The 27378-nt window shown below is 43.2% G+C and overlaps 3 protein-coding genes across 3 annotated transcripts; 1 reads left to right on the top strand and 2 right to left on the bottom strand.

Annotated features, from left to right (window-relative positions):
* Positions 1-130: 130 nt before the first annotated feature.
* LOC115196032 (mitogen-activated protein kinase kinase kinase 2) lies at positions 131-14848 on the bottom strand. Its single transcript, XM_029756496.1, has 15 exons — positions 14450-14848; positions 10876-10954; positions 10547-10665; positions 10292-10432; positions 8525-8638; positions 8023-8119; positions 7668-7798; positions 7009-7088; positions 6731-6891; positions 6365-6577; positions 6034-6182; positions 5827-5958; positions 5487-5616; positions 5053-5230; positions 131-4416 (listed from the first exon to the last, which is right to left on the bottom strand). The coding sequence occupies exons 2-15, from the start codon at positions 10925-10927 to the stop codon at positions 4197-4199; spliced, it is 1917 nt and encodes a 638-aa protein (XP_029612356.1). The 5' UTR covers positions 10928-10954; positions 14450-14848; the 3' UTR covers positions 131-4196.
* A 3171-nt stretch (positions 14849-18019) lies between these two features.
* LOC115196031 (small ubiquitin-related modifier 1) lies at positions 18020-21962 on the top strand. Its single transcript, XM_029756495.1, has 5 exons — positions 18020-18163; positions 18600-18674; positions 20276-20353; positions 20474-20545; positions 20819-21962. Exons 1-5 carry the CDS (start codon positions 18152-18154, stop codon positions 20885-20887), a joined length of 306 nt encoding a protein of 101 aa, XP_029612355.1. The 5' UTR covers positions 18020-18151; the 3' UTR covers positions 20888-21962.
* A 2408-nt stretch (positions 21963-24370) lies between these two features.
* LOC115196030 (frizzled-7-A) lies at positions 24371-27249 on the bottom strand. The gene is made up of 2 exons (XM_029756493.1): positions 26876-27249; positions 24371-26545 (listed from the first exon to the last, which is right to left on the bottom strand). The coding sequence occupies exon 2, from the start codon at positions 26532-26534 to the stop codon at positions 24855-24857; it is 1680 nt and encodes a 559-aa protein (XP_029612353.1). The 5' UTR covers positions 26535-26545; positions 26876-27249; the 3' UTR covers positions 24371-24854.
* Between the last annotated feature and the right edge of the window lie 129 nt (positions 27250-27378).

The raw sequence follows: 27378 nt of genomic DNA, 5'->3' as shown, positions 1-27378 counted from the left end.
TGTCCAAAAGATCACTGCCTTTACAAAATAATCTACTGTGCTCACAAATCTCACACACAAAACAGGTGAAATCATTTTTTGGGGGGGGGTAAAAAAAAAAAGAATAAAAAGTAAATCTTAGAAAAACAGGTGAAATAAATATATTTTATTATTTTCATTGTCATCATAATTATTAACACATCAAAGTGCCAACAGACTGACAGTCTCCCGACCTTTTTCCATCAAGAGGTCTCCTCTCTCCAGCATTCATTTACAGGAGCCAATGAGCCTTAGCCTGGTCCCAGATCTCTTCTTGTTTACTCCATTGCTGTCATTTAACAAGCCAAACAATGAGTGACATGGAATTAGCATGATGGAATTAGCATGATGGCACAAACAGACTGGCACTCAGGCTAAAAGCAATGGGCCTCCTGCCACCATTGTACCTCTCTCAGGATCCAACCATGCATAAAATCTCCCATTTAAAAATAAAAAATAAAAATATATATTAAAAAATTATGCATACCACTGATATACAGTTCTGATATAAACAGGCTTATTGGTCACAAACCAAATAGAATTATAAACATGGCTTCTTTTACAATACACAGAAAACAAATGTGAGGGATATAAGTGTAATCGTTCTTTTTAAAAGGGGTACATTTTTCAAATGTATACATTTGTACATTTCTTTTCTTCTTCAATTCTCTTTTTTTACAGTCCGAATGCGCAAGGCATTTTGGGCGCCCCCAGTGTCCTTTGAGCACAAATTGCAGTACACACAGTCGCGCACACAGTCACACACACGCACAACGAGAGAAGTGCTTACAGCACCTTGGAGTGGCAGCAGTGGCTTATAAAAAGCACATATTGGACCATATTGGTCTGCATCTTGTTGGTTTTCAAGAAGCAGGGGAATACCATGTGGTGACTTATCATACCGTATTTCAGTTCACTGCCTATTACTTTAAATAGTTTTGCCCGAATCCCAAACCAACCTGCCTAGTCCTCTCAGATCTACACAAGTAGGGAGCAGGGGCTAGGGATTGATTGGTTTGGGATTCAGGCCTCGTCTACCATCACTAACAGTCCCTCTGAGTGGGGAGGACAGCCACTCAGTCTGTTCAGTTCAAATAGACTTGACTTCTCATTTCAACAGGGGAGTGTTAATCCACAATGGTGAATGAGGCCACCTGGTGGTGAGAATGAAACATTACATTCCTGACTGTAAGATCCTTGTGCAACACAACCACACTGAGTCAATCATATACAACACGCGCGCACACACACAGAAGCAAAAGTATTACAATCAGTGTAAAAAATCTGTATAGTCTCAAAAATGTGCAAAAAAGGTCATCGCTAACAACAGAAACACAAGACAGACTATGCTCAACAGAGTAGAAGTCCATCGTCCAATGAGTAACCTTGAAGAAGCGAGCGGTAGAGAACGCATTATGTACCAGTTTTAAATAGTGCATATGGCGTCATCATTTCTGTTGAGAGTTGATAACAGCGAGTCCCAGTGCCAATGGAAATGTTCAGTTTCATTTTTACAGGCAACGCAATGCAGGAGGGTAAGGAAGGGGTCTAACTTCTTGGGGACCAGCTTAGCTGATGATAACACGCACGGGTCGCCATTTTGCTTCTCAGACTAAAAGAAAACAGAGTCCAGAACAGTGGAGTCAATGACCATTGTTTCTCTTAACCAGCTTAACAAGCACTCCTTCGGCGCGCGAGAGAGACAGGATTTAGTAACTTGTGGTGCTATGGTCAAGGGGAGAAAGTGCCTAGGCGATGGGAGAAATGCGCCATCATATTTCAGGCTAGTTGATCAGTCGGTTTCCCGAACACCTCACACAAAAGAGCTTGTGTTTCCATACCTTGAGTACCTATGGGTTAGCTTACAGGCAATGACAACACCTCCTGGAGTCAAATAGACAGCCACTTCCATCATTAAATTAAAAAACACCTATCCTACTGCATCTACAAAATATGGGTCAAATATATCTGACATTCTCTGTACCTGGCAGCAACAAAACAGTTAGCACTGCTGTGATTTTAGATAAGTCTACTTGTTAGTAATGTTGAGGTGTGTGGCTGAGTACAGCACTGAAACTAGGGATGGACATTGAAAAAAAATGTCTGAGTACGCTCATGCAAATCATTTTGTGTACTCGTATTCAAGCACAAAACAGGGCTGAAGGCAAAACAAGTTTGCAGTATGCTATCGATTGCTTCAATTCATGGTTTTTTTTAATGCTATATTTTCAGTGCACTTGACACACTCCAAAACAATAAAAACACATCTTAAAGTTTGAAATGTCATTTGAACCTGCTAAACAGTTGCATTTGCAAATTTCCAATACAAATCTAGAATCGAGTACTCGAGCCCATCCCCAACTGAAACATACTGAAAACTGCTCTGGTGTGTGTGTATGTGTATGTGTGTATATATATATATATATATATGCTAAAGGAGTGTTTGAGAGGAGAAATTAAACAACACATACTACAACATACCAATACTTTCTTTCCCAAGGCATAGTAGGGCAAGAGGGCATAATAGTACCAGATGGTGTCCAACACTGTGGAGTATAACTGAGTATTCACCAGCACTGTCGAGTATTGATATTGGCATAATTGCTGAGTACTGTTCAGTGCAGTAGTATCTTAATCAAGATGTAAACTGGCTAACGTAGAGAGTGCTTCAGCGCAAAGTAGTACCTGATAATAACATACAGTATGCCTACAACTGAGTAACAAGCATCCTAATTGGCTAGCGGTTCTCCACTCTTCCTGTTTTAAAATGCCATAATGTACATTTGACCAATCAACTAAGGCCTGCCTAAACTTTGAGCAATCAACTGGCATCAGTACAACACGGCCAATCACAGAGCTCCGATGTATTTCTGTTAAGAACTGAAGCACCAAACCCATTATGATGAGCACTCTAGGTTTCTCCTTTGGTGTGTCTCAGTTGTATCTGATCTGGGGTCAGTAAGAGACCTATGACCCCTGGTGAGGAGAAGGCAGAGAACAGTGCCACAACTGATCTAACACCAGTCTGATACAGAGAGAAAAAAAGGCAGATCAGAGAGAGCAGACCAATTCGGCGCACCACTGGCTGAACCACACTGATAGAAACACTTGGATATGATCCAAACCGTAAATAGGCTGGTACCTGTCTGATGCGTAGCGAAAACGTTTCAACCAAAGACATGTGCCTACGCGGCTAAAAAGGCACACGGCAAAGAACGACAGACTTGGAGGGGATTTGACAACAGACCCTGACAGACAGGCGACCTGACTGACACAGCAGACAAGACAGACAGTCGCAGGACAGGAGTAAAGCGAGGGATCCTAGCAACAAAATTATTTTTTTCATCATAGAATGTCTACAGTATAAGTAAGAAGAACCGTTGAGTTCTGGATGTTCTACATGGACTGTGAATGTGCAAGTGAGGGGGGAGCAACATAGGCAGCAGTGTGGCAAGAAGCGTGGGGGGGTAGGAGTGTTCTCCTCACCCGGTGTTCTGGTTGTGGATTCGATAGCAGCGTGCTATGGGTTTTCAGCTGTACATTCTGGGTCGAGTCAGGACCACACTAACTACCAGGGGTGCGTTCAGCAGGACGCGCCGTTGTGAAACGTTCAGATGGGTATAGCATGTAGAACAAACCTGCCTCTAAGACGTGTAGAGTAAAGAATCGTTTCGGCTCTAGTCATGCCATTTCTATCTGCAACGCTCCACAACGTTTGCCTACTAAACGTGGCCCAGATTATCATGATCGTCACCTCAAATCTCCACTAAGGTCCAGATTAGAAACACCGACTGACTCAGTGAGCTAAGCACAGAGTGACTGAGTCCCACTCCACAATCAAAAGCAGGAGATATTAATCATAAAAACATTTAAAAAAGGTTATTTTGTCATCTCGGTTGGGAAACTTACCCTATTTCTGAAATGAAGGTGCAACTTTCTTTCTCTAAATGAGTTCATTCATTAATTCCTCCTTGCCAGTCTCCTAAAAACAGAGACGCAGGAGTTGTAGTCCCCACCTCTACCCACCTCATCCAATCACCAGATGGATACCTCCCACCAAGTCCTCTCTGGTCCAATGGGGGCTTTCTGTCTGGAGCTGGGAGGGCGGAGTCAGGGGGAGTCAGAGGCAGGGACAGCGAATCATCTAAGGCCATCTCTGGCAGTTCAGGGGGAAGGGGCTAGTGAACAAAGATGTGCCTCAGAAGGTCGTCGGCCGAGGGCCTCAGCTTGGTGTCCACGAAGATGCGCTTGAGGAAGTCGCGGCCGTGGTCGGAGACGTGGGCGGGCAGCGAGGGGTTGGTGGGCTGGGTGGCGATCTTAAAGATGGCCGCCATGGCCTCGAACTCGGCCCACGGGGGCCGTTGGGTCAGCATCTCCACCACCGTGCAACCCACACTCCTGGAGAGGACACCACTGACATTAGCCAACATCATCAACAGTTGACAAGACATCCCACCAGAGGCGGCTGGTGGGAGAAGCTATAGGAGGACGGTCTCATTGTAATGGCTGGAATGGAATGGTACCAAACAGATCAAACATATGGAAACTCCGTTCCATTCATTCCATTCCAGACATTAAAATGAGCTCGTCCTCCTATAGCCATTCCCACCAGCATCCCACATTCCACTCAACACATCAAGATCTTTATTGGTTCTCATCTCACCAAGATTTACATTACAAAAAAAGGGAGACACTTTTTCTCAGTGGCTGTTACACTCATCTACCATAGCCTCCTATCCAGATCCCCTCTCCTTTCTGACCACTAATTTAAAGAGACTTCATCATATGGTAAAAACCTCTTAATGGTGCAGTTTTGTTATATTTCCACACTATTAGGTCAAAATAACAGTCTGAAATTGTACAAATTGTGATGAGCTTTTGGTGTAAGAGCTGTTTGAAAAAAATGATAAATAAACAAATTACAAAAGACTGCATGTGGGCTTTAAGTCTCAGCCAGTGGTTTGAAAGAGAAGGAGACAAGGAGGTGGAAACTATTTTGCTGATAAGTCTGCCTCAGTAATAAATCAGTCTTACCAGATATCAGCCTTCCTGCCATAGCCCTCTCCACTGATCACCTCTGGGCTCATCCAGTAGGGAGTACCAGTCACTGACTTGATCCCTGTTCCTGACAGACAGATGGTCTGTAGCCGCCTGCTCGCCCCAAAGTCCCCCAGCTTCACGTTTCCCACAGAGTCCCGCAGAATGTTGGCCCCTGGAGAGAAAGATGGAGGAAAAAGAGGGAGGGACAGGAAGAGGTAAGGAGATGGTTTAAGGTACATTCTCTCATAAGAAACTACATTACCCAGAAGTCACAGCAACATTCCCCTCAATATCCATCAACATTCTGTCATAAGCACTACATGAACCAGAACATTAGACCTCTATGAGTCATTAATGGTCCTTCCTATCAGAATCCAGCAACATTGTATTCCAATATTCCATCCATTTATCCCCCCCTCCTTCTGTACCTTTGATGTCTCTGTGGACGATCATGTTGCTGTGTAGGTAGGACACTCCCTCCAGGATCTGACGGGTGTATCGACGCGTCACGTTTTCCGTCAAGGCCCCGTACGACTTCAGCTGGTCTTTGATGGAGCCCTGGAGACAGAGGGTGACTATATGAGAGTTCAAGCAACCTGTGCGTCCGTTCCTGGTCATCTTTACTGCAGCAGCGTCGTGCCGATCAGCTGTGAAACTTCACTGAAACAAATACAACCTGGAACACAGCCGACGTCGCCACACTGGTGGACGGAGACAGTTTTGAGTTGGTCTAAGTCCAGTTATTCAAACGTACACACACACACTTACCCCGGGCATGTACTCCATAAAGATGGACAGAGTTCTCTCGTTGGAGTCTCGTAGACAGCCGTAGTACTGGACGATCCGTTCATGGCACAAGTTCTTCAGTAACTGGATCTCACACTCCAGGGCACTTACCTCCTGCAGATAGACAAGATATATTGAGTACACAGTGTACACAACTCTCGACACACACACAATCTCTGTTCCACTCACCTTGCTGGTCTCGGGACTCTCTGGGTCAAACTGGACCTGTTTAACAGCCAGCTCTCTGCCAGTGTCTGCATCGTAGCACAGGAAGACCCGGCCAAACGCACCCTGACCCAGCAGCTTACCTAGCCGCCAGTTAGTAGGGGCACGTGGAGCTGGACAGACATGGGGGAAATCAAATCAGGTAATTTGTGTGCGCTTATAAGATATAAGTTGGTTGCAAATTTGCTTAGCAGCTACCCGGCCAGACCAGCTATCCTTCCACCTGAACGTTCTGCCATCTCAATCTCTGCTTTCCCCCCCTTCCTATTGTCTCCCTCCATCCAGCTCTACTCACAGCGGCTGGGTGGGCTGATGTCCATAACAGAGAGGGTGGGGTTGGGCTCGATGTCGCTGCCCCTGCGTCTGCGACCCCCGGGCTCCTCCAGGTCTGGGGTGAATATGCTGCTGCCACTGCTGGTGCTGGGAGACTGCTCTGTGGGGCTGAAACTGACCGGGGAATGGAAACCGTGGACCTGGGTGCGCCGCGCTCGAGGGAACGTCTTACGCCCTGCAGGGGAGGATGGGAGAGGGAGATTGAAGGTAAACAACAATAGTTTTCTGTGATACTCTAAAAATAAAAGAAATCGGGACACCCAGATTTAAGGTTGAATTGAATATGACTTTTGTTTTAGAGAGGGTGTGTTTTTGTTTGTTCCTTTACCATCACTGTAGTCCTGAAGGCCAAAGGAAATGTGGTATCGCCGTGGGTAAGTGCCCCCTTTCCCCGACTTCTCAAACACTGGAATATCATACTCTGGGTAAACTTGGTGGTTGTCTGGGTAGCTCTGTGCCCGGGGCATACGTGACTTAGGATAGTTATCACTGCAAGGAAATACAGGAGGAACACACGTTTAAAAAAAAACTGTTCGATTCAGAAGATGAAATGTTGAAGGTTACCACAATGCATGCTGGCTATGTGGTTCTTAGCTGGATGTTCACCTGTCCAGTGGGCTATCCAGTGAGGGACAACTCCCCGATGCAGAGTTCTCTGGACTGCTCATTGACAGAGGGTCCAGCATCTAAGAAAGGAGAGATTGAGTTTGTGACTCTGCTGTTATTTGTCATACTCTGAACATGTTAATAAAAATGTTCATAACAGCGGTAATGAAGGACAGTTACGAGTAGGCAAGAGTGTTGAGACTAGGCCTTAGTATGACTGTTCCTGATCTGGGCCCCTGTCTCCATCTAGATAGAGGACTCATCTTTGTAGCTGTGCCATTATGGCGTCTGTGACAGCTTGGGCATCGCCATGGAGGCCATCTCCATTTTAATGTAGTCAATTTTCTTATTTTGTGTATAAAAAAAAAAAAAAGAGTGAGGCTAATTTGTGATTTACCGCCACCTACAGTGCTGGAGTCCTGGACAAAATTGTGTGTGTCATTCATTTATTATAGCCACTAGATGGCCGTGACGTAGTTTAAAAGCCATTTACAAACCATTGGCAACCCAATTTGAAGAAGACAATGCTCTGATTATTGGCTGATCGCTCCCAACCCATAGGAATCCCCAAACAGTTGACTACTTTAAAAATGGTGGAAGCCCTAAATGTCAATGTTAAAACTGGTTAGATGGATAGAGTCCTCTGTAGTTGAGGTTACCTGGTCCATGCTTTCTGGAATGAACTCTCCCTCGCTGTTAATGCTGGTGAAGGAGCCGTTTCTGGCAACCTGCTGGAGGGCATCGGGAATGTAGCCTGGAGGGGGAGAGCTGCGGTCCCCGGAGTGGGACCCTGGATGAAAGAGAATTACAAACATTTCCAGCTGAAGACTTACTACTAGACTGGTGGTGAAAGACAAGGTGTTTTGGATGTGTCTAATGCCATGAAGCAAATGGATTTGGAGAAAGAAAGAAATGGAAAGTATTTACTAGAAGGACAATTTCACAGATTTAATTAAATGAATTACACACACATATATAGTTGTCATTGAAAACACCACTGAGTTGATGACCCACCTATCAAAGCCAGCATGCTTTTATTGTCTGTGGCCCTGAAGCGGGTGTTGTCCAGGTCTTCGTGTGGGGGCAGCAGGTCCATGCTGGACGTGGAGGTCTGAGAGGAGAAATTAAACACCATCCATCCATATCAAAACAGTTTTACTATACAGCCGTTTCTTTTACAGAATAAAACAATGCTTTTATGTCAGCTTAAACAAAGGTCTCAAGATGATTCATTAAAGTAAATACTCGAGAAAGTGTGCTGAACATAGTGAGCTATTGATGGGTCAATCAGCCAGTACAGTAGTATGCTATGGATTGTGTGTGATTCCCTACAGTCACTGTGCTGTGATATGGTCTGGGCCCATATCCGCCAAGCCTCTCAGAGTAGAAGTAATGATCTAGGATCTGTCCAAGTAATCTTATTCATTATTATCCAAAAGGCTAAACTGGTCCTAGATCAGCACTCCCAACTCTGTGGTGCTTTGTGAATATGGGCCGTGAACTGTCTGGTCCTAACCTGAGAGGAGGCCTGGAGCACCAGGAGGATCTTCAGGCTCTTCATGTGGACGCTGCGATCCAGCAGCTCCACGGCCTTGTCCAGGTCATCCTGAGTGGTCAGAGGAATCACCAGCTGGGAGGGAGGAGGGGAGAGAACCACAGAGAAGGAAACAGACAGATCAGCTTGGAAGAAGAGGAAGAAACGGCAGCAAGAGAAGGAAGTGAAATAGAAAAGAAAGGTATTGGTAGTTTCTCACAGAACAATTCATTCTCTCGCTCACACATGTTGATTGGCTTTTGGTGCTTATTTGACTACCAGAGACCAACACTGTGTCTAGGGGCTGGGCTATATGGCCCAAATATCATATCACTGTATTTAAAAAAATATTGGATGGTATTTTATGAACAATAAAAGTTCTACATTTTCTTTATGACCCTAGAGTGGCAACACATACATTCTAAGTGATTTAAATTCATTTTTCTCCAATCTGTTCAATTCAACCAAAAATAATTTCCTGCATTTCCTGCACTCATTTGAGATCTCCACACTGCCACGTAGGGCTGCACAATATGGACAAACAATCTAGGCTTTATTTTTAACCAAATGTTGCAATTGTGATCTGATTTGCAATTTAAAGCCAAACACTTGTGTGAACTGTTGGAATCATGGAAATAGAATTTTCATTCTAATTTGATTTAACCTTTATTTAACTAGGCAAGTCAGTTAAAAACAAATTGTTATTTACAATGCCGGCCTAGGAACAGTGGGTTAACTGCCTTGTTCAGAGGCAGAACGACAGATTTCTTCCTTGGCAGCTCGGGGATTCGATCTAGCAACCTTTCGGTTACTGGCCCTACGCTCTAACCACTAGGCTACCTGCCGCAAAGTGGGCACTTTGAATACAGTGTTTGACGTGACAAAATGCCATGGAGAAGTAATTGTGACAGGGTAGGAACCAAAGTGTTTTCTACGGGACCCTATAATCTTTGGCTACATTAAATGTTCTCTCTTAGCTACTTCATGTAGCTAACATTCATGCTTCGGGTATTCCTCTTTATTTAGAAGATACTATTGCACAACCATGCTAATTTAGGTCTACACCATCACTGGTATTACCAGGCTGTATAGCTAGTTACGTTTGCTCTGACTCAGTACATTTATTCGCTAGCTAGCGAATAAATGTACTGAATCAGCTAACTAGCCATTAGCGGCAAACACAATAAATGTACTAGCCAGCTAACTAGCCATTAGCAGCAAACACGATTTAGGCCCAACTTGCTAACAAAAGACAAACTAGCTGTTTGCAGATGTAAGAAACACAAACTAATAGTGTAATTATAGAACATTAGTGGATTTATATTAAGAAGCAAAGTGAAAACATCTTAGCTGTCACCAACATGATTGTAGCATGTGCTGCATTGACCATGAAGACTGAACGCAAGTGTCTCATGGTTTATTGTATTCTTTTTTGCATTTTATTGTATTATTATTATGAACAAAACAAATACACATGCAAGTGTCTTGTGGTTGAGGAACAACAAATGCGCTCCTTCAGTGACAGGGGCTAGCTCTGTGTGGAAAGCGGCGTGGAGAGAGATGACTCAAGTAGCAAACTATAACGATGGGCGTTACACACGGCGTATCACAAACCAAACATTCAAATACCGTTATAGAAGGTCAAGTTAAAACCCAAACTAGTCTGTGCATCAATACAAGTACATCGTAAAATACGGTATACCGCCCAGCCCCACTGTGACTTGGTGATGATGTTATCGTGATAAGTACCTCATTGTTGGTGTAATGCAGATCCATGACCTGACCAAAGGCCACTTTGGCTTTGTTCCCCAGGTCATCCAGCCTGACTGGGCGAAAGAACTGCAAGATCCTCTTCTCCCCTTTGAACTCAAACTTCACTCGCACATCGTTCTGTAAAACACACACACAACATACACCAGCATTCACGAGAGGAAAGAGGATGAGAAAGAGAAATGCCATTCATTGTATTGAGACTATTCTCTGATGAGTGCCAAGTGGACAGACCTGATTTTTGGGTGAAGAGGCCTTGGGTTTGCCCAGGTCAGACAGGGTCATGGCAGGGCGGCTAGAGCGGTGCAGTTCGGCCAGGTCCTGCATTATAGAGTTCAGCGCCTCCTGTTCATCTGTTTGGGGCAGGTAGAAAGCTCAGAACAGAAAACACAGAATAGAAGCCATAGAATATTCTCTGTTGTTTGATGTTCTGTTCTTAGCCATAGAACAGACAGTATTGCAAAGCATTCCCAGGGCACCTTAAATGATCAGATATGGCCTAATGTCATGACAGTTCCTATGTATTACAACTGCGTGTATGTGTTGGGAGAAAGTACACATACTCATTTTGACACGTTGATTCACCCAGGAGTCCAGGATAGAGGATTCTCCCATCAAAGGGGTTCCTTTCTCCTGTAAAATCTGAGTATTGCACACAAACAGAATTAGTCACTCACTAGCAAACTGATTCAAACTAGAACCATTCTGCATTGCTAGCTAAATATTGTTTACATTGGGTCGTGCCATTTGATTTCATTCACTTTTTCACCGCACTCTTTTTCATTTGAATGAAACTTTCCATACATATTTGCCCATGGTAGAAGTGGTCAGAAAGTAACTTTTTGGACCTGAATGCCGAAACATTTAGGAGATAAAGGTGCTTAAAGATGACCCATTTTGCACACCCCCACCCTACCATGAGACATCCATGTCTTCATCACCGGAAAAGATAAACGGTTCAGTTTGATATACATTTTAAAGATTACAAACAGGGTTGTCAAACTAGTTTAATAAAATGTACGTACTTTAATGTCAATTATCTAAAAACTTGTATTTTACACCATCTGTGATGTTTGTGTTGTGCCCGCCATCAGGTGAGACACAGCATGCTCTTGAATACAGGGTGGGTGTGATAAATGTACTAAAATGGGAATAACATTTTATTTTCACGTTTCAAAATGGTAGCAGAAAGATGGAGGTCCACACATCAAAGAATGTTGACTTTAATGGAAATATAATTTGTTTTAAAATTATACTGTCAGTCCTCCATAGGAAACCTATTGAAATCACAGAAATATAGATAATAGAACCGACATTCGACAGTGGGTGGACCAGCTACCATCTTTGTGGCAGTAAATGGAAGTAGAAATGTAATTTCAATTTAAATACCAATGATGCACCAGTTAAATTGCAGTGGTCTGAAGGGGTATGAATTATAAATCTATGATTGACATGACACCCACCCTGTATTCAAGAGTATGCTGTGTATCAACCGAAGGCAGGCACAACACAAACACCTCAAATGTAAAATAGGGTCTAAGCTACAACATATGTGAAAATGGAAGAAAAAAAATAATAATCAGATTTTACTTGTTTTTTGATCATTGATGTTCAAGGTTAAAAATATTTTTCATATCAAAATTAAAGAAATTTCTAAATATGCAAAAAAATAGCAACATGCAACAATTAAGATTTTACTGAGTTACAGTTCATATGAGGAAATCAGTCAATTGAAATATACTGAACAAAAATATAAACGCAACATGTAAAGTGAGCTGAAATAAAAAATACCAGAAATGTTCCATACACACAAAAACATTTCTCTCAAATGTTGTGCACAAATTTGTTTACATCCTTGCTAGTGAGCATTTCTCCTTTGCGTAGATAACCCATCCACCTAACAGGTGTGGCATATCAACCAGTTTTGTCACAACACAATGCCACAGATTTCTCAAGTTGAAGGACCATGCAATTGGCATGCTGGCTGCAGGAATGTCAACCAGAGCCATTACCAGAGAATTTAATGTTCATTTCCCTACCATAAGCCACCTCCAACATCATTTTAGAGAATTTGGCAGTACATCCAACCAGCCTCACAACTGCACACCATGTGTATTCATGCCAGCCCAGGACCTCCACATCCAGCTTCTTCAACTGCAGGATCGTCTGAGACCGGCCATCCGGACTAGCTGATAAAACTGGGGAGTATTGGTCTCATTCTGATTGGCTGGGCCTGGCTCCACAGCAGGTGGACCTATGCCCTCCAAGCCACCTGCCCAGTCATTTTTCTGCAGTAGAAATTCATCAGGCCATAATCTATGGATTTCACATGACTGGAAATACAGATATGCATCTGTTGGTGACATATACCTTAGTAAATAAAAAAAATAAAAAAAATATAAAAAATGGGCCTCAGGATCTCGTAGCGGTATTTTTGTGCATTCAAATTGCCAATCAAATGCAATTGTGTTCGTTGTCCGTAGCGTATGCCTGCCCATACCATATCCCCACCATGTTGACATCAGCAAACTGCTCACCCAGACGACGCCATACACATGGTCTGAGGTTGTGAGGCCGGTTGGAGATACTGCCAAATTGTCCAAATTGATGTTGGAGGCGGCTTATGATAGAGAAATTAACATTATATTCTCTGCCAACAAATGTTGAATAAAATTATATTTCATTACATTCTCTGTCGATTGCCCAGTGGTGTTGGTTCTTCAGCTGGTCAAAATTTGACAAAATATCCACAGGAAAGTACTATTAAACAGACTTCAAAACATGGGTCTATGTGTGTGGCAATCAAAATGTGTTTGCTTATGACCGAAGGCACGTGCACAAGACGGAAGCACATGCACTCATTCATACTAACAGGTCTTTACATGGTCTTGCATGTGGCAGGTTATAGAAAAATCAACTTCAGTAAGTTAGGTAAACAATACTTTCCTGTGGATATTTTAACAACAAATTTGAGCAGCTGAAAGACCAACCACACTGATAACCGGTTGAGTAAGTTCAAATATAATTTTATTCAACATTCTGGCTTGTAAGGAAAATGTCCACAATTTTGTAGTACTTTGTTTCAGACTGTATACCAATAATTGGTATCAGTCTGATATATTAGGCAATGTAGGGGTATGTGTAATTCCACAATAACAACGTGACAGACTTTTTCACATTAAAAATGTAAAACAAAAAACAATAATTGCAAAGCTAAACAAACCATAGAACTTTATGCACAATGACTACTTTTACTTTTCACTTAACATTTTACAAAAAACACATTTACTTGAAGAACAGTGCATATGTAAACTTTGGTAACAGAATGACGGTTTGTGCCATCATTCTGTTACTAAACTTTGCATCTGCACTGTTTTTTAAGTGAATGTGTTTTTGTAAAACGTTCAATGGAAATTGTTAAAAGTAGCTAACGTTAGTCCTTTCTGAGTCAGACAAATCTGAGTCTCAGTGTCACTGTTACAGTGTAACAGTGTAACATGTATGCAACATTTGTCCAATTTGAGCACCCCTCTACCTACTAAATGTTTTAGCATTAAACCACCTCTACCATTGGCAAATATAGAAAGTGTCATTCAAACCAAATGGGGTGCGGTCAAAAAGTGATTGAAATCAAATGGAACGAACCCATATGAGGCTGTCGTTCAAGCTATTTAGTAATGCAAGCTTATCTAGCTAATTGAGCTATAATATTCGGATTTATGCCTATGGTCATTAGCTAACTAAACACTGCGATCCAAATCAACAAAAGACACCCTAAATTACTAGCGTGCACAGCTAACTAGTCGGTTCATGACAGAAGTTGACAGCTAGCAAACGTGTTAGTTGGTTATCGACGTAGACATGCATCTGTGCTAGCAAACGGATTATTTGATAAATCAACAGTTTGCAAACGACAGCTAACTAGGATGGCTAACGTTAGATTACATCGCCTGACAGGGAAGTTGTCGAGTTAGCTGGTTAACGTTAGCTAGCTAATGTTTTCCTCGATTAACTTGCTTGCTACCAGTACGTAGCTAGTTAGCTACGTGACGTGAGCCACACACATCGTGCAAATCAATTCGTCAAGTACTTTCTTTCTGTAAATTGTAACGGTTAACAAAAATGTTTCTAATTTACCTGGGTGGATTCTGTATCTTCACTTCCTCATCCACAGGGCCAGCGACAAGAGCCCCGGCCCCGCGGATAGCGGTCTTTGAGAAAGCAGAAGTTTAGAGTCCGCTTCGAACTTTACTTGAGTCCAAGGCCCGGAGTTTCAGGCCAAGATATCACTAACGCTTGTGTTGTGCAAGATGTTCTTCGACGTGAAAACTGACGATAGCGATGTGAACTAATTAAAACAAGCATTTGAATATCTATCCGTTGACAAAAACTTAATCCACACTTCTGTTTGATTTATAAAGCTAGCTACATGAAAACGGTTCTACCAACACAGCTCAGCTGCAATCTTACCCCAATAATAACAGCAAGCCTAGTTGGAAGAGTCCAACCACAACACAAGTTTGTTGATGTCAGAGAAATGTGTGTGTGCTTCTGGTTTCGTCATCAAAATATGTGGTCGTTCGATTTGGCTGTCAGATTAATAACACAGGCAGAAGGGGTAACCTTGAAAAAGAAGAATAGAGTTATATATATATATCTTTGTTAATAACTTGCACTCCTAGTCCTGCACTTCATAGTTAAAATGTCCATACAATAATTATAGAAATCTCACATTACTCAGTTTTGATTCATAATAGGTCAGAATGCATTGCTATGCACCTCCAATCTCAGTATGTGCATTGCTATTCACCTCCAATCTCAATCTCCCAACGTTTTTGCAATTTAACCCTGGCATTCACACTTGGGCAATACAAATTAGCTACAGTACTTAAATAATGTGAAATGTGTGTAATTGTTTTTACTCCAACATTTCAAATTCCAGGTTGCTTCTTCAGTGCCACCAGGTCTCCTGCTGGCGAATAGTTAGTGATGCAAAGGCCGAAGCACAAAATTAAAAGGACTCTTATTTAGAAAAACAAACTATTCCCTTTCTGTGGAAACATAGGCAGGACTACTTCTGTGGGAGAGGTATGGGGGATGATTAAGAGGATGAGTGGGGTCAGACGAGATCGGGATCTCCCTGTGCTGAAAAGTGGGTAGACTTGCAATGAGAGACATGGAGAAGGCAGAGATGATAGCTCAGACTTTTGTGAAGGTGCACAGCTCAAATAATCTAACGGAAGAGGGACAGCGTTGGAAAGAGAGGGTCAGAGGAGAGAAGGATGAGATGTGTTCCATCATGGGAAAAGTATTGGGCCTTTACAATAAGGTGTGGCAGGACGGAATACGGAAACCAAGGAAAGACCCTATTAATCCATCAAGTTATAGACCGGTAGCGTTGACATCTCATGTCTGTAAACTTATGGAAAGGATGATAACAGAAAGGCTGACGTACTTCCTGGAGAGCTAATGTCACCAGGTCAAAGTGGGTTCAGGAAAGGCAGGGGAATGATGCATCCTGTATTGGGTCTAGTCAGTCATATGCAAGGCACAGGCAAATAAGGAGGTGGTGGTAGCCATTTTCTTTGATTTAGAGGCCTATGATATGATGGGGAAGGGGGGCCTGCTTATCAAACTGGATAGCATGGGGGTTGGAGGAAGGGTTTTTAACTGGATGAAGGACTTTCTTTTTGGACAATCAATACAAGTGAGGGTGGTGAGCTGCATGTCAGAAAGCTATGAGGTAGATAATGGTGCCCCCCAGGGAAGTGTGATTAGTCTTTTGTTGTTCTCCATTATGATTGATGATGTATTCATCAGGTGAGATCAGATATTGGGAAGTGATTGTTTGCGGATGACGGGCGCTGTGGAGGAGAGGGAGAAAAATTCCCCATACAGCCGAGAGAGTTCAAGAAGCGATCAGAGAAGTTGAGCAGTGGTCTCTCAGGTGGGGCTTCAAGTTCTCTGTTGAGAAAACACAGACTGGGTTTTCTACTAGAAGGAATGTTCAGGAGGAAATATACCTGAAGCTCTACAGGAGGAAGGTGGAGACGGTGGAAGTGTTTAGGTTCCTGAGGGTCTGATTTGACACTCAAATGACATGGGCGGAACATATTAAGACAGAAGTTATCAAAGGAAATAAAATGTTGAATGTGATGCGTTGCCTGTCAGGAATGGTGTGGGGGGGGGGGTCGGATAGAATGGCGTTAAAAACTTTATATATAGCAATATCAAGGTTATCACTGGACTATGGTAGTGTAGCATATGCATCAGCAGCTCTGACATCTTTTTAAAAAAGCTAGATGTAATCCAGGCTCAAGCTCTAAGAATATGTTGTGGAGCAGTCAGACATTGCTCGTCCTAATATTTCTATATTTCTTAACTCCATTCTTTGACTTTAGATACATGGGTATTGTTGTGAATTGTTAGATATTACTGCACTGTTGGAGCTAGGAACACAACCACCCGCAATAACGTCTGCTAAATATGTGCATGTGACCAATAACATTTGATTTGATTTGAGAGATGCCTTTAAAGTTGAGAAGACAACAACTAACCATGACATACTGGGTAAATCCTCAAGGACATAAGGTCACACATGCTGCTGGAAAAGAAGGTGCTGCTAGAGTCCTGGGAGCATAAACCTGATCTGAATACAAGTTTTGGGTGGTTAGGTAAGGGCAAAGTGAGAGGAGGCGGGACTGTTTGGGAAGGAGTTCAGCCCCCCTGTTGGGGGTACTATACTGCCTTGAATATACTCTATTCACTAATGGATCTAAGGACCCTAAAACAGGGAGGACAGGTGCAGATTTGAGTGTTCCTGAGTTTCAGGTGGCAGTGACAAAAAGACCAATGGATCATTTATCCGTATAGAAAATGGAGTTGCTGGCCATACCCTTGGCTGCAGAGTGGGTGGAGGAGGTGAGGCCAGACAGGGTAGTCAACTGCTCTGACTCGTACAGCACTGATGAGTTGATATTAATTTCTGTCACAAAGCAGACAAGATGTATTGTATGAGATTTTGCCGTGCCTGTTAGGGTGAGACAGAGGTGGTTATATGTGAGGTTCCTCTGGGTACCAGCTCATGTAGGAGTAGCGGGGAATGAGGAGGTGGGTGTTCTCACCAAGCAGGCTCTCTGACATCCTAATGTTGATATGGACATGTCAATCAGTAAAGCAGAAGATAAGTGTTAATAAGAACAGTGGTTAAAAAGAAATGGCAAGCAATGTGGAACAGGGAGGGAAAGGGAAGAAACCTGTATAAGATCCAGGAAAAGGTAGGGAAGGTATGTCCTCAGGTTGAGAAGAAGGGAGGAAAGTGTAATCACAAAGCTGAGACTGGGACACACAAGGCTCAACAGTACATTGAAATTGGTAGGAAAACATCCAACTGGGAGGTGTAAACACAGTCAGGAAAACATGGAGACAGTGGAACAGATGCTATTTCAGTGCCAGCAATATGGGAGGGAAAGGGGAGTAATTATATTTAAGGAGTAATGGTGTTAAAGAGCCAAGCTTAAGTGAACTGCTAAGAAAATCTTCAGAGGTGTAGTGTTTAATTATGTACTTAGTTTCCTTAAAATTAAGGAGACGAGAATAATTGGTAGAATTGAGCACTTCCCTGTCTTTGGTCCACACGCCAGTCCAGCTGGGGGCGGTAAAGCACCTTAAAGTTGGTTCCCAACCACCATATAAAAACCACAGACAAAGAAGACTATACACTTTCCGGGTCAGTTTATTAATGGTACCTGCTTCTCAAAACAGCAAGAATCCCGAGGCAGTGTTTACATTTTTAACTAAACGTTTTGTGGAATAAAATAAACTCAGAAGAGCAATACCATGTCAGACACGGTAGGGGCACGGTTTAACTAACGTCTTGCTTGTCTGTGAATTGGTTGAAGAGACAATAATGGTTGAGTAATGCTTGCTAGCTACGTTAGCCGCTATGTGGGCCAAGAACTGTAGTGTTTGCTAACACAAGCTATCTAGCTAGCGGACAAGGTAAAAATCTGTCGTTCTGCCCCTGAACAAGGCAGTTGACCCACTGTTCCCTGGTAGGCCGTCATTGTAAATAAGAATTTGTTCTTAACTGACTTGCCTAGTTAAATAAAGGAAGAAAAAAAATGTAAAACAACTTATTCTATTTGGCAACCATGGAGGGATTCATGACATGTTGACAGTGCAGTAGAGTAGGCTGGTTGACTATGCTGATGTAATGTTGTATGTACATGTCAATGGGATACTTTTCTTACAGGAGTCTAAAGTTGTTCATTTATGTATATTCCAGGAGACAAAACCCTCAAGTGGAGATGGAAGTGAGAAGAAGGATGGGGAGTACATTAAACTGAAGGTGATTGGTCAGGTAAGAGAATATGGAGAAGTGTGGATGCATCTCAGACAGGAGAGTACTCTTCCTTGCCTCTATTCCTTTGCTATATGTGTTTAATATGAAAGGACACTGGGGGAGCCATATGTAACAGTGTAGGTTCCGTCCCTCTCTTCGCCCCAACCCGGGCTCGAACCAGGGACCCTTGCACACATCAACAACTGACACCCACGAAGCATCGTTACCCATCGCGCCACAAAAGCCGCGGCCCTTGCAACGCAAGGGGAAACCCTACTTCAAGTCTCAGAGAGAGTGACGTCACCGATTGAAACGCTATTAGCGCGCACCACCGCTAACTAACAAGCCCTTTCACATCGGTTACACTCACCCCCCCTTTGACCTCCTCCTTTTCTGCAGCAACCAATGATCCGGGTCAACAGCATCAATGTAACAGTGTAGGTTCCGTCCCTCTCTTCGCCCCAACCCGGGCTCGAACCAGGGACCCTTGCACACATCAACAACTGACACCCACGAAGCATCGTTACCCATCGCGCCACAAAAGCCGCGGCCCTTGCAACGCAAGGGGAAACCCTACTTCAAGTCTCAGAGAGAGTGACGTCACCGATTGATACGCTATTAGCGCGCACCACCGCTAACTAACTAGCCATTTCACATCGGTTACACATAGGCCTTTTCTCATTTGGGCAAAATTCTGTACTCCCTCTTTCCTCCGCCCTCTCTCCTCGGAAACTGATAAGTGGTCGATGAGAGTGTCAATTTGTTAGTTGTTAGTCCTCCCTTCCTCGATAGCCTCCATTTGTCAAGTAAGCGCAAGCAAAGATTTTTTTATAATTAGCTCATTGTTCTTTCTGTGGCAAAAGTGTATCCTACCTGAGTCCTTCGAGGACGAGTTTTGAAATCTGCCACACACCCTTTGAATCAGCTATTGTTTTCTCGAAGGAGAAAATCATGCAAACATTTAAAAACCATATGCTACTTATCCTTATATCTATAAAATGTATTTCACAACTAGCTAAATTTGTTTTTTTATCACTTTATACATTTATTTTGGGATTCCGCGCTGTAAATGTAATTTGCCTGATGACACACCATTGGAGAAGTCTCATTTCATACAAGTGCATTTTCGTCCACTTTCCATCTCCTTGCCGCCTCTCCTCGATTACCTTTGACCTTTTTCAAAAGGAGGACAGAGGAGGGAGGATGCAGGAGTTGAGTAAAACCAATTGAGAAAAGGCCATATCTTGGACTTAAAAGCATTTTAAATAGGAATTCTACATTGATCTTGCTATTTAGTCTGGGACTAGTGTACTAGGATCTAGTGCAGGAGTGGGCAACTCCAGTCCTCGAGAGCCCGATTGGTGACACCTTTTCGCCATCCAAAGCCAACACAGCTGATTAATCAAATTGCATTCTAAACTGAAGATTATGATTAGGTGATTGGAGTCAGGTGTGTTGGCTGGGGCAAAACTGACACACCAATCAGGTCTTCGAAGACTGGAATTGCCCACCCCTGATAGTGTCTGGGGAAAGTGCCCCTAGAAGCCTGACACACAAGACTGTGAGTTGTGTTCACCAGTTAGGCAGAAAAAAAGGCTGAATTCTATCTTTACTTTCAGGACAACAGCGAAATTCACTTCAAAGTGAAGATGACAACACATCTAAAGAAGCTAAAGGAATCGTACAGTCAAAGACAGGTAGAGTGGTATAGTTATGAAGCCAAACGATTGTCCCATCTCATTTTGACAATGTGGGTCAGAACTTCAGAATTAATATCATCATGTTCCCAGTATCTGATGTGTGATTCCTTCCTGCAGGGTGTACCAATGAACACCCTAAGGTTTCTTTTTGAAGGACAGAGAATCTCAGACAACCAAACCCCCAAAGAGGTACCCAACCCATCCCTCTTCCCTTGTATCATCCATACAACCACTAGCCTGGGTGCCAGGCTGTTTATCTTGCCAAACCCTTATGGAATGGAAATTCTAAACATGAACAGACAGGCACCCAGGTTATACAACCACCACTGTCTCTTAAAATAATCATTTTCTAATTTATTACATTTTTTTAGGTGACATTTCAATTTGCTTTCTGTGAACCTTGAACATGCTTGCAGATAAACTTTCCCCTGCATCTTTGTCTGACTTTCTCTCCCTCCCCAGCTTGGAATGGAAGATGAGGATGTCATTGAAGTGTATCAGGAACAGACCGGTGGACTTTGGAATGATTAGACTTGCTATATTTTTTTTCTCATTTTGAATTTTGTATGTATTTTGCTTTTGTGCTTTGCACCATCTGGATCACACACTCTATTGGGGCTTCCATGTGTGAGGGCACAAAGAACGACTGTGTTAGAATAGATAGACGATCTGTTCTTTCTACTTTTAAACACCTCGCACAATCATTTCTTCTCCCTCCTTTACAATGCAGGTAACATTGTAGTGCAGACAGTGTCATAGCTGAATGTCCCCTATTGAGAGATGACACGCATACAATGTCTGGTTTTCTCTAGACTCTGCTACACATGCCTCTTTCGCACCTAAAGTTGGAATATACCACCTATGAATGCTAAAGCATTGTTTTGAATCTGTTCAACAATTCCAGTTTCCTACCATTGATGGATATGGTCTGATGATATTTAAAATATAAAATGTTTTATCATCATGATGTATATTTTGCATCCAGTATGTGTGTAATAATTATTCATGTCGGGGTCCCCCAACTAGCGGGATGAATTTGGACTGCGGGTGATTTTATTTGCTCGCGGGCCAATAACATTTTTAATTGTTCGGACATAAGACTGTAAAAACACCAGCAAGCCTGCTACAAGTGATTTTAATTTTGGATATCGGTTTCAAAGAGAGATATGTGATCATATACAAATGTAAGCAAGGCTTGAAATGATTGTTTTAGTCAAATATATCTGGGCTTCTTGGGGTCAATTTGCAATCTACAAATTATTTGTAATTATGTTCTGGCCCCTTGACCACCCGTTCCAAGAAAAAAAAATCGACCCGCGGCTGAATCTAGTTGCCTTTCCTAGGTGTTCTTTTTATTTGTATTTGAATTATGTTCAAGTTCAGATAATTTCAAGGGGTTAAAGTTTCACTCTGTTTAATCTCTGGCCTCTAATTGGACTATATTTTTTCTTGTCTGTCCTTTTTATCAAGATATGTCTTGCTGTGTTGAGCCACAACAGTAGCCACACATAGTAATGTCAATGCAACAAATGACTCCTTATGGAGGCATTGATCCGGATGGTATGAAGCAGATGTTTCTTTTTTTGAATAAAATGTTTAACAAAAACAGGACTGATTAGTTTCCAATTTTGACACGTGTATACCATTGCAGACCAAGCAAGAATGTTCTGAATTAGGACTGCAGGTTGGATTCCTGTCCACCAGAGTGCGCTCTCGCCATGTTTGAGTGAGTGAGTATTTATTTGACATCTCATTGTGATACATTATGAAAACAACTTTGGCCATGTACATAGTCACATGCAGAGGGAATTTACCGCGCTGCCTGTCCTCCATTCAAGGCCTTGGACAATGGAAAAGCGAAACGATAGTCTTAAAAGAAATGTCCAGTGTGGGGTTGGTTGTGATTATTATTTTTTTTAAATGAATGTTGGTTGGAAATGTTACTTTTACTCCAATATGTAGCAGTGATGCTTCTCAATGTATGTTTACTCACTATCTTAACTGGAAAAGGCAAGTGTGGAACTGTAGAGAGGGAGGTTCCTCATGCGTACATCACTGCGCTGCAGACGGAGCGAATATTTATTTGTAAAGCGTCCGATTTCATGGAGGCCCAGGGAAGGGAGGATGGCGTGGAGTTTGAAGGGGGGAAAGGAAGAGGTGGGGGAGTAGAGTCATTGACCAGTGACAGGGTAAGAGAAACAGCAGAGAGAGTGCAGGGGGGGGCAAGCAGAGAGAGTGCGGGGGGGGGGGGGCAGGCAGAGGGAGACTAAGGGTCAGGTCAGTAAACTGTGTATCAGTCCCAGGGTCCAGGCCCTGGGTTAAGACTGCCTGGAGGAGATCTGGTTTCTAAACCTGGGATACCTCACAGTGGCAAAACACTACCAGATGTGGGCCAGCCAGGAGACTGGGGGGAGGGGATGGTGTGTGAACTCACGATATGAAGAGTGAACGTTTCTCAATGCAGTATCAACTGTTACAGCCTTATGCTTATGCCATTGTGCTTGCAGAACACTGAAAGTTACTCAAATTTGTGGATCCTGACACACCCAACCCTGACCAGTTACATCACCTTATAAAAATGTGAAACACAGCAAGAGATAATGACCTATAATTAGCTTGATGTTTTGTCAGGTTAATGTGCAAAATGTCCATACTCTTTCAATCAGATTACGTTGACTGCAGGCATCTGTCCTTGATTGGAGACTGCAATATCATTTTGGTCTTTGCAACAGTTTTAAAGCAAATAAGATAGCGATAGTATGTTTTTCCCCCAAACATTCTTCATATTGTTCAACAAAATCATGTCCGCTTGTTGGATTAAGTACTCTCGTTTCCGTTGAACAAATGCAACAGTAATACGGTACAATGCACGTTCAGGTCATTATTGGAGGCCTACTGCCACTCCAATTGAACACAACACGTAATATACACACAAAATGTTGTCTAGAAAAAATGTCTTTGTTACACTCCGCCCTGTCTAGGACACACAACCAAAACAAAAAGGGGAGAGGTGAACTCAAAACAAGAAAAGCCAAAAAGGAGATCTCACATTTCAGCAGGAAAGGAGATCCGCTCAAGGCAGTGTGTTGAGATTTCCTGTTCGTTAGCTTTAAGGGCAAATCCCCCTTTAACTCATCGTGCTAGTTTTTTTTTTCTATAGAAATACCATATCTTTATCACTGGCTCTGATATATTGACCTGACACCATTGGAGAGATACTATTCCACATGCAGGCAGAGTGAGAAGAAGTTAGACCTGGAGGATAGAACAGGAGACGACCAGAGAAACTAAATAGCAACATACTGTATAACATGGTAATGTGTCCACACTACAGCCTTATGGGGAGTATTGTGCAAGCAGATGTTAAAAGTAATTGAGGACGTTAGGTGTGGAATTGTTGATATTCCAAACGATGTTAAAACAGAATCTCAAGGCCTTCATTTAGAGTATACCCTTCTTTCAACTCATTGGATACGTTTTAGGAAGTCATCACAATCTCGCTGGTTTTACATTGCCTCGTTCAAGGATTTGTTGTAGACAAACATATGCTTAAAGCATCCAAAATGAACAGCAATGACCTTCGTGACAGCAGGTTAAAAACATAATTTTATTCTGTGAAACTGTACAAGATACAAGCCATGTTGCATTAAGAAACATCAAGTAGAAACAGCAAGATTATAATTCTTATAAATACATATGTTCTTTTGAAAAAGAGTGAATAATTACAAAATGTGGCCTGTAACGTGGCAATTTAATAGCAACATCTTACAGCTAGATCACGTCCCAAATGGCACCCTATTCCCTATGTAGTTCACTACTTTTGACCAGGGCTCTGGTCAAAAGCAGTGCACTATATAGGGAATAGGGTGCCATTTGGGACATAAGACACTATACACAACTAAAAAAAAAGTGAGTGTGTTAGACATTTCTCTCTGCCAGGACGAATGTTCTCAGATGTCTGCAAGTTAGTCTAAAAGTAACATCAGCCACATGTAACAAAAACGGGCACATACATTTTTTTTTTTAAAGTACAGAAGCAAGGAATGGAATGCAGATTCCAAAAACCTTTGTAATTCCTTGCAAAACATACATTGGTCTTGTCAGACATTAGCCCTGTATCCTTGTTGCTCCTTGGATGAGAAACTCACTTCATAATACAAAATAGTTGAAGACGTATTGAAAAGGTCATGGCAAAACAGACACTATCATTGTTGCTGCTGTTACATCACTGGGTGGCACATTGTGGTTTAAATGAGATTATAGAATGTTAAAAAATTATGGGGGTTACTGAAAAGTTCACACACCCCCCCCCCCCCAAATAATGAACAAATGTTCAGTCAATGGCTCATAACGTTGTCAGGAGGGACATTCTCAAAATAAAAGTACTTCTTTCAGAGTTCAAATGTCCTGTGTCCAATAGGAGATGGGAAGGGATATGCTCAGTCGGTTTCATTAAAAAAAACATGTATAACTCCTCCACGTTAACCTTCTAGAAAGTTCATACGGTCGTCTCTCCTTGGTTGCTGTTACTGAGCCGTTTGTAAAACCTGCACCAGCTCTGTAATGTTTTCCCTGACCAGATCCAGAACCCAGACGTGATGCCCACGATCATCGTCATCAGGTACTTGATCATGAACACCGTGAAGTCCGGAGTCATCGGGGCAAAGTTGTTGGCCGGGCACGGCACTGCGAAGCGTTTACACGTCTGCATGTGCCAGGTCTTCTCCCAATGGTCACGGAAGGCCTGCTCGTAAAAGTAGCAGGCGATGACGATGGTGGCGGGGACGGTGTACAGGACGCTGAACACTCCGATTCTCACCATCAGCTTCTCTAGCTTCTCCGTCTTGGTGCCGTCGTGCTTCATGATGGTTCTGATGCGGAACAGAGACACGAAACCGGCCAGGAGGAACGAGGTTCCGATGAAGAGGTAGACGAACAGGGGGGCCAAGACGAACCCTCGTAATGAATCCACATTGTAGATGCCGACGTAGCACACCCCTGTGAGAAGATCCCCATCCACTTGCCCCATGGCCAGGATAGTGATGGTTTTGACAGCCGGTACCGCCCAAGCCGCTAGGTGGAAGTATTGCGAGTTGGCCTCGATGGCCTCGTGACCCCACTTCATACCAGCAGACAGGAACCAGGTGAGGGACAGGATGACCCACCATATGGAGCTAGCCATGCCAAAAAAGTAGAGGATCATGAACAGGATGGTGCAGCCCTCTTTCTTGGTGCCCTGGGCCACTGTCTTGTAACCGTCCTCTTTAAACTTGTCTATGCAGACCACTTTATCCTCCAGGAAGAAGCCTGCTGTATAGGCCACCGCCACCATGAAGTAGCAGCCTGAGAGGAAGATGATGGGCCTCTCCGGGTAGCGAAACCTCCTCATGTCTACCAAGTATGTGAGCACAGTGAACAGTGTACTCACACAACACAAGATAGACCAGATACCCACCCAGAGTTTGCCGAATTTCAGTTCCTCCTCGCGGAAATACATTAGTCCGTTGGGCTTGGTGGACTCGCACGGAGCACCACAGTCTTTCACCCCCAGGAATTTGTAGTTGAGGTAGGTTGGGACCTGAAGCTGTAGGGGACAGGAGAAGGGCTGGGCAGCAGGGCGACCAATGTTTGGGGGTAAGGTTATGAGCTCTGGCAGGTTGAGAGTGGGGTCCGAGGTAGCGATGTCCGTGTCTGAAGTGTTTTGACCCACACAGATCTCCCCAGCGCCGTGGACGGGGAAGTTCTCGCAGCGGAGTCTCTCTGGCCATTGAAACCCGAACTTGTTCATGAGCGCCTCGCAGCCCTGGCGTGCGCGCTCGCACAGTGATCGGCATGGGGGGATGGCCTGTTCTAGAACTGTGCACACCGGTGCGTACATGGAACACAAGAAAAACTTAAGGTCCATGGAACACTGGACCTTCACGAGCGGGTAAAACTGATGGACCTCCAGCCCCGCATCCTCCTGGCTTGCGTGTCCCAAAAGATTCGGCATGATGGTTTGATTATAGGCAATGTCCGTGCAGAGGGGAATGGAAATTGGCTGACAAAAACCGTGTTCTGGTATAGAAATGCCTTTCTCGCCATGATACTGACCGGTACACGGCTCCAGCAGAAGGCAAACAGTCACCAGCGCGCACCCCGTTATCCAAATCCACTCACAGGTTATCCTTACCGCCATGACAGCAGCCCCTGTGTTCAGAACAAACAAAAAAGTGGTTTAAGAATATTACTCCGGAGCTGCAAAAAGCCCAAATCAAACTCAGTCCACAAAAAGGTTTGAAATGTCCTCTCTTCTCCGTCTATATAAAATGGGAGAGGAGCCTAAAGTTAAAACAAAGTGAAATGCTTGAAAAATTCCCTCGGTCGCTCTCCCCACATTCCTTATTCCAGTGTTCACAGAACTCTCCAAGAAAATGGAGGATTGCTGGTGAGGGATTTTTTTTATACCAATCAAACCACTGAGAACCTGGGAAATTCCAATAAAGAGTCTTTTTTTTTGCAGTTCGTTCCTTTACTGACCTGCGTCTTCGTATTGGAAACAACCGTATGACTTGAAACTGGAATGCGTAGACTAATTTCTTCCAGATTCCCACAAATCTTCGTTACATCACATTATAGGTTGAAGCAAAGTTGAAGTCTGCAAAACCTCATGGTTTTCCATCTCGCCTTTACAACTCAGCCAATGTTCTGCTCGAGGCGCATTAGTAGGCTATGTACTACAATTAACCCGGCTCAAAGTCTGTAGTAAAAGTCAAATCTCTTCAACAAAAAAAAGTATACTACTCGTCAAACTAATTATTCCCACACCGCTAAGACCGTGATCTGCCTGTCTGGAGAAACTTGCAAGATTGATTCCCCACACCATACTGAGTTTGATCGGTTTCTTGGTGCCCACACATGCGTCTTTTTAGGGGCGCCTTGAAACCACACTTTCTCCACCAATTGAATGATTTGTTTTCTCTCCCATCTCGTCATTGATTGGAGTGAAGTGAAAAGGGTGGAGTTTTACGCTATCTTCAGCG

The sequence above is a fragment of the Salmo trutta genome, chromosome 6 (assembly GCF_901001165.1).
Source record: "Salmo trutta chromosome 6, fSalTru1.1, whole genome shotgun sequence".
In the NCBI taxonomy this organism is placed as follows: domain Eukaryota; kingdom Metazoa; phylum Chordata; class Actinopteri; order Salmoniformes; family Salmonidae; genus Salmo; species Salmo trutta.
The sequence above is the reverse complement of the archived record's forward strand: the minus strand, read 5'-3'. Positions and strand labels throughout refer to the sequence as shown.

Excerpts from the sequence above, each read along its gene's own strand:
- LOC115196032 (XM_029756496.1), bottom strand. The coding sequence starts at position 10,927 with ATGGGAGAATCCTCTATCCTGGACTCCTGGGTGAATCAACGTGTCAAA. Across the intron at positions 7,089-7,667 it reads TTCCAGAAAGCATGGACCAG|ATGCTGGACCCTCTGTCAAT; the intron begins GTAACCTCAACT and ends CTCCTTTCTTAG. Across the intron at positions 5,617-5,826 it reads TTATGGAGTACATGCCCGGG|GGCTCCATCAAAGACCAGCT; the intron begins GTAAGTGTGTGT and ends CTCTGTCTCCAG.
- LOC115196031 (XM_029756495.1), top strand. Across the intron at positions 20,354-20,473 it reads AATCGTACAGTCAAAGACAG|GGTGTACCAATGAACACCCT; the intron begins GTAGAGTGGTAT and ends TCCTTCCTGCAG. Across the intron at positions 20,546-20,818 it reads ACAACCAAACCCCCAAAGAG|CTTGGAATGGAAGATGAGGA; the intron begins GTACCCAACCCA and ends CTCCCTCCCCAG.
- LOC115196030 (XM_029756493.1), bottom strand. The coding sequence starts at position 26,534 with ATGGCGGTAAGGATAACCTGTGAGTGGATTTGGATAACGGGGTGCGCG.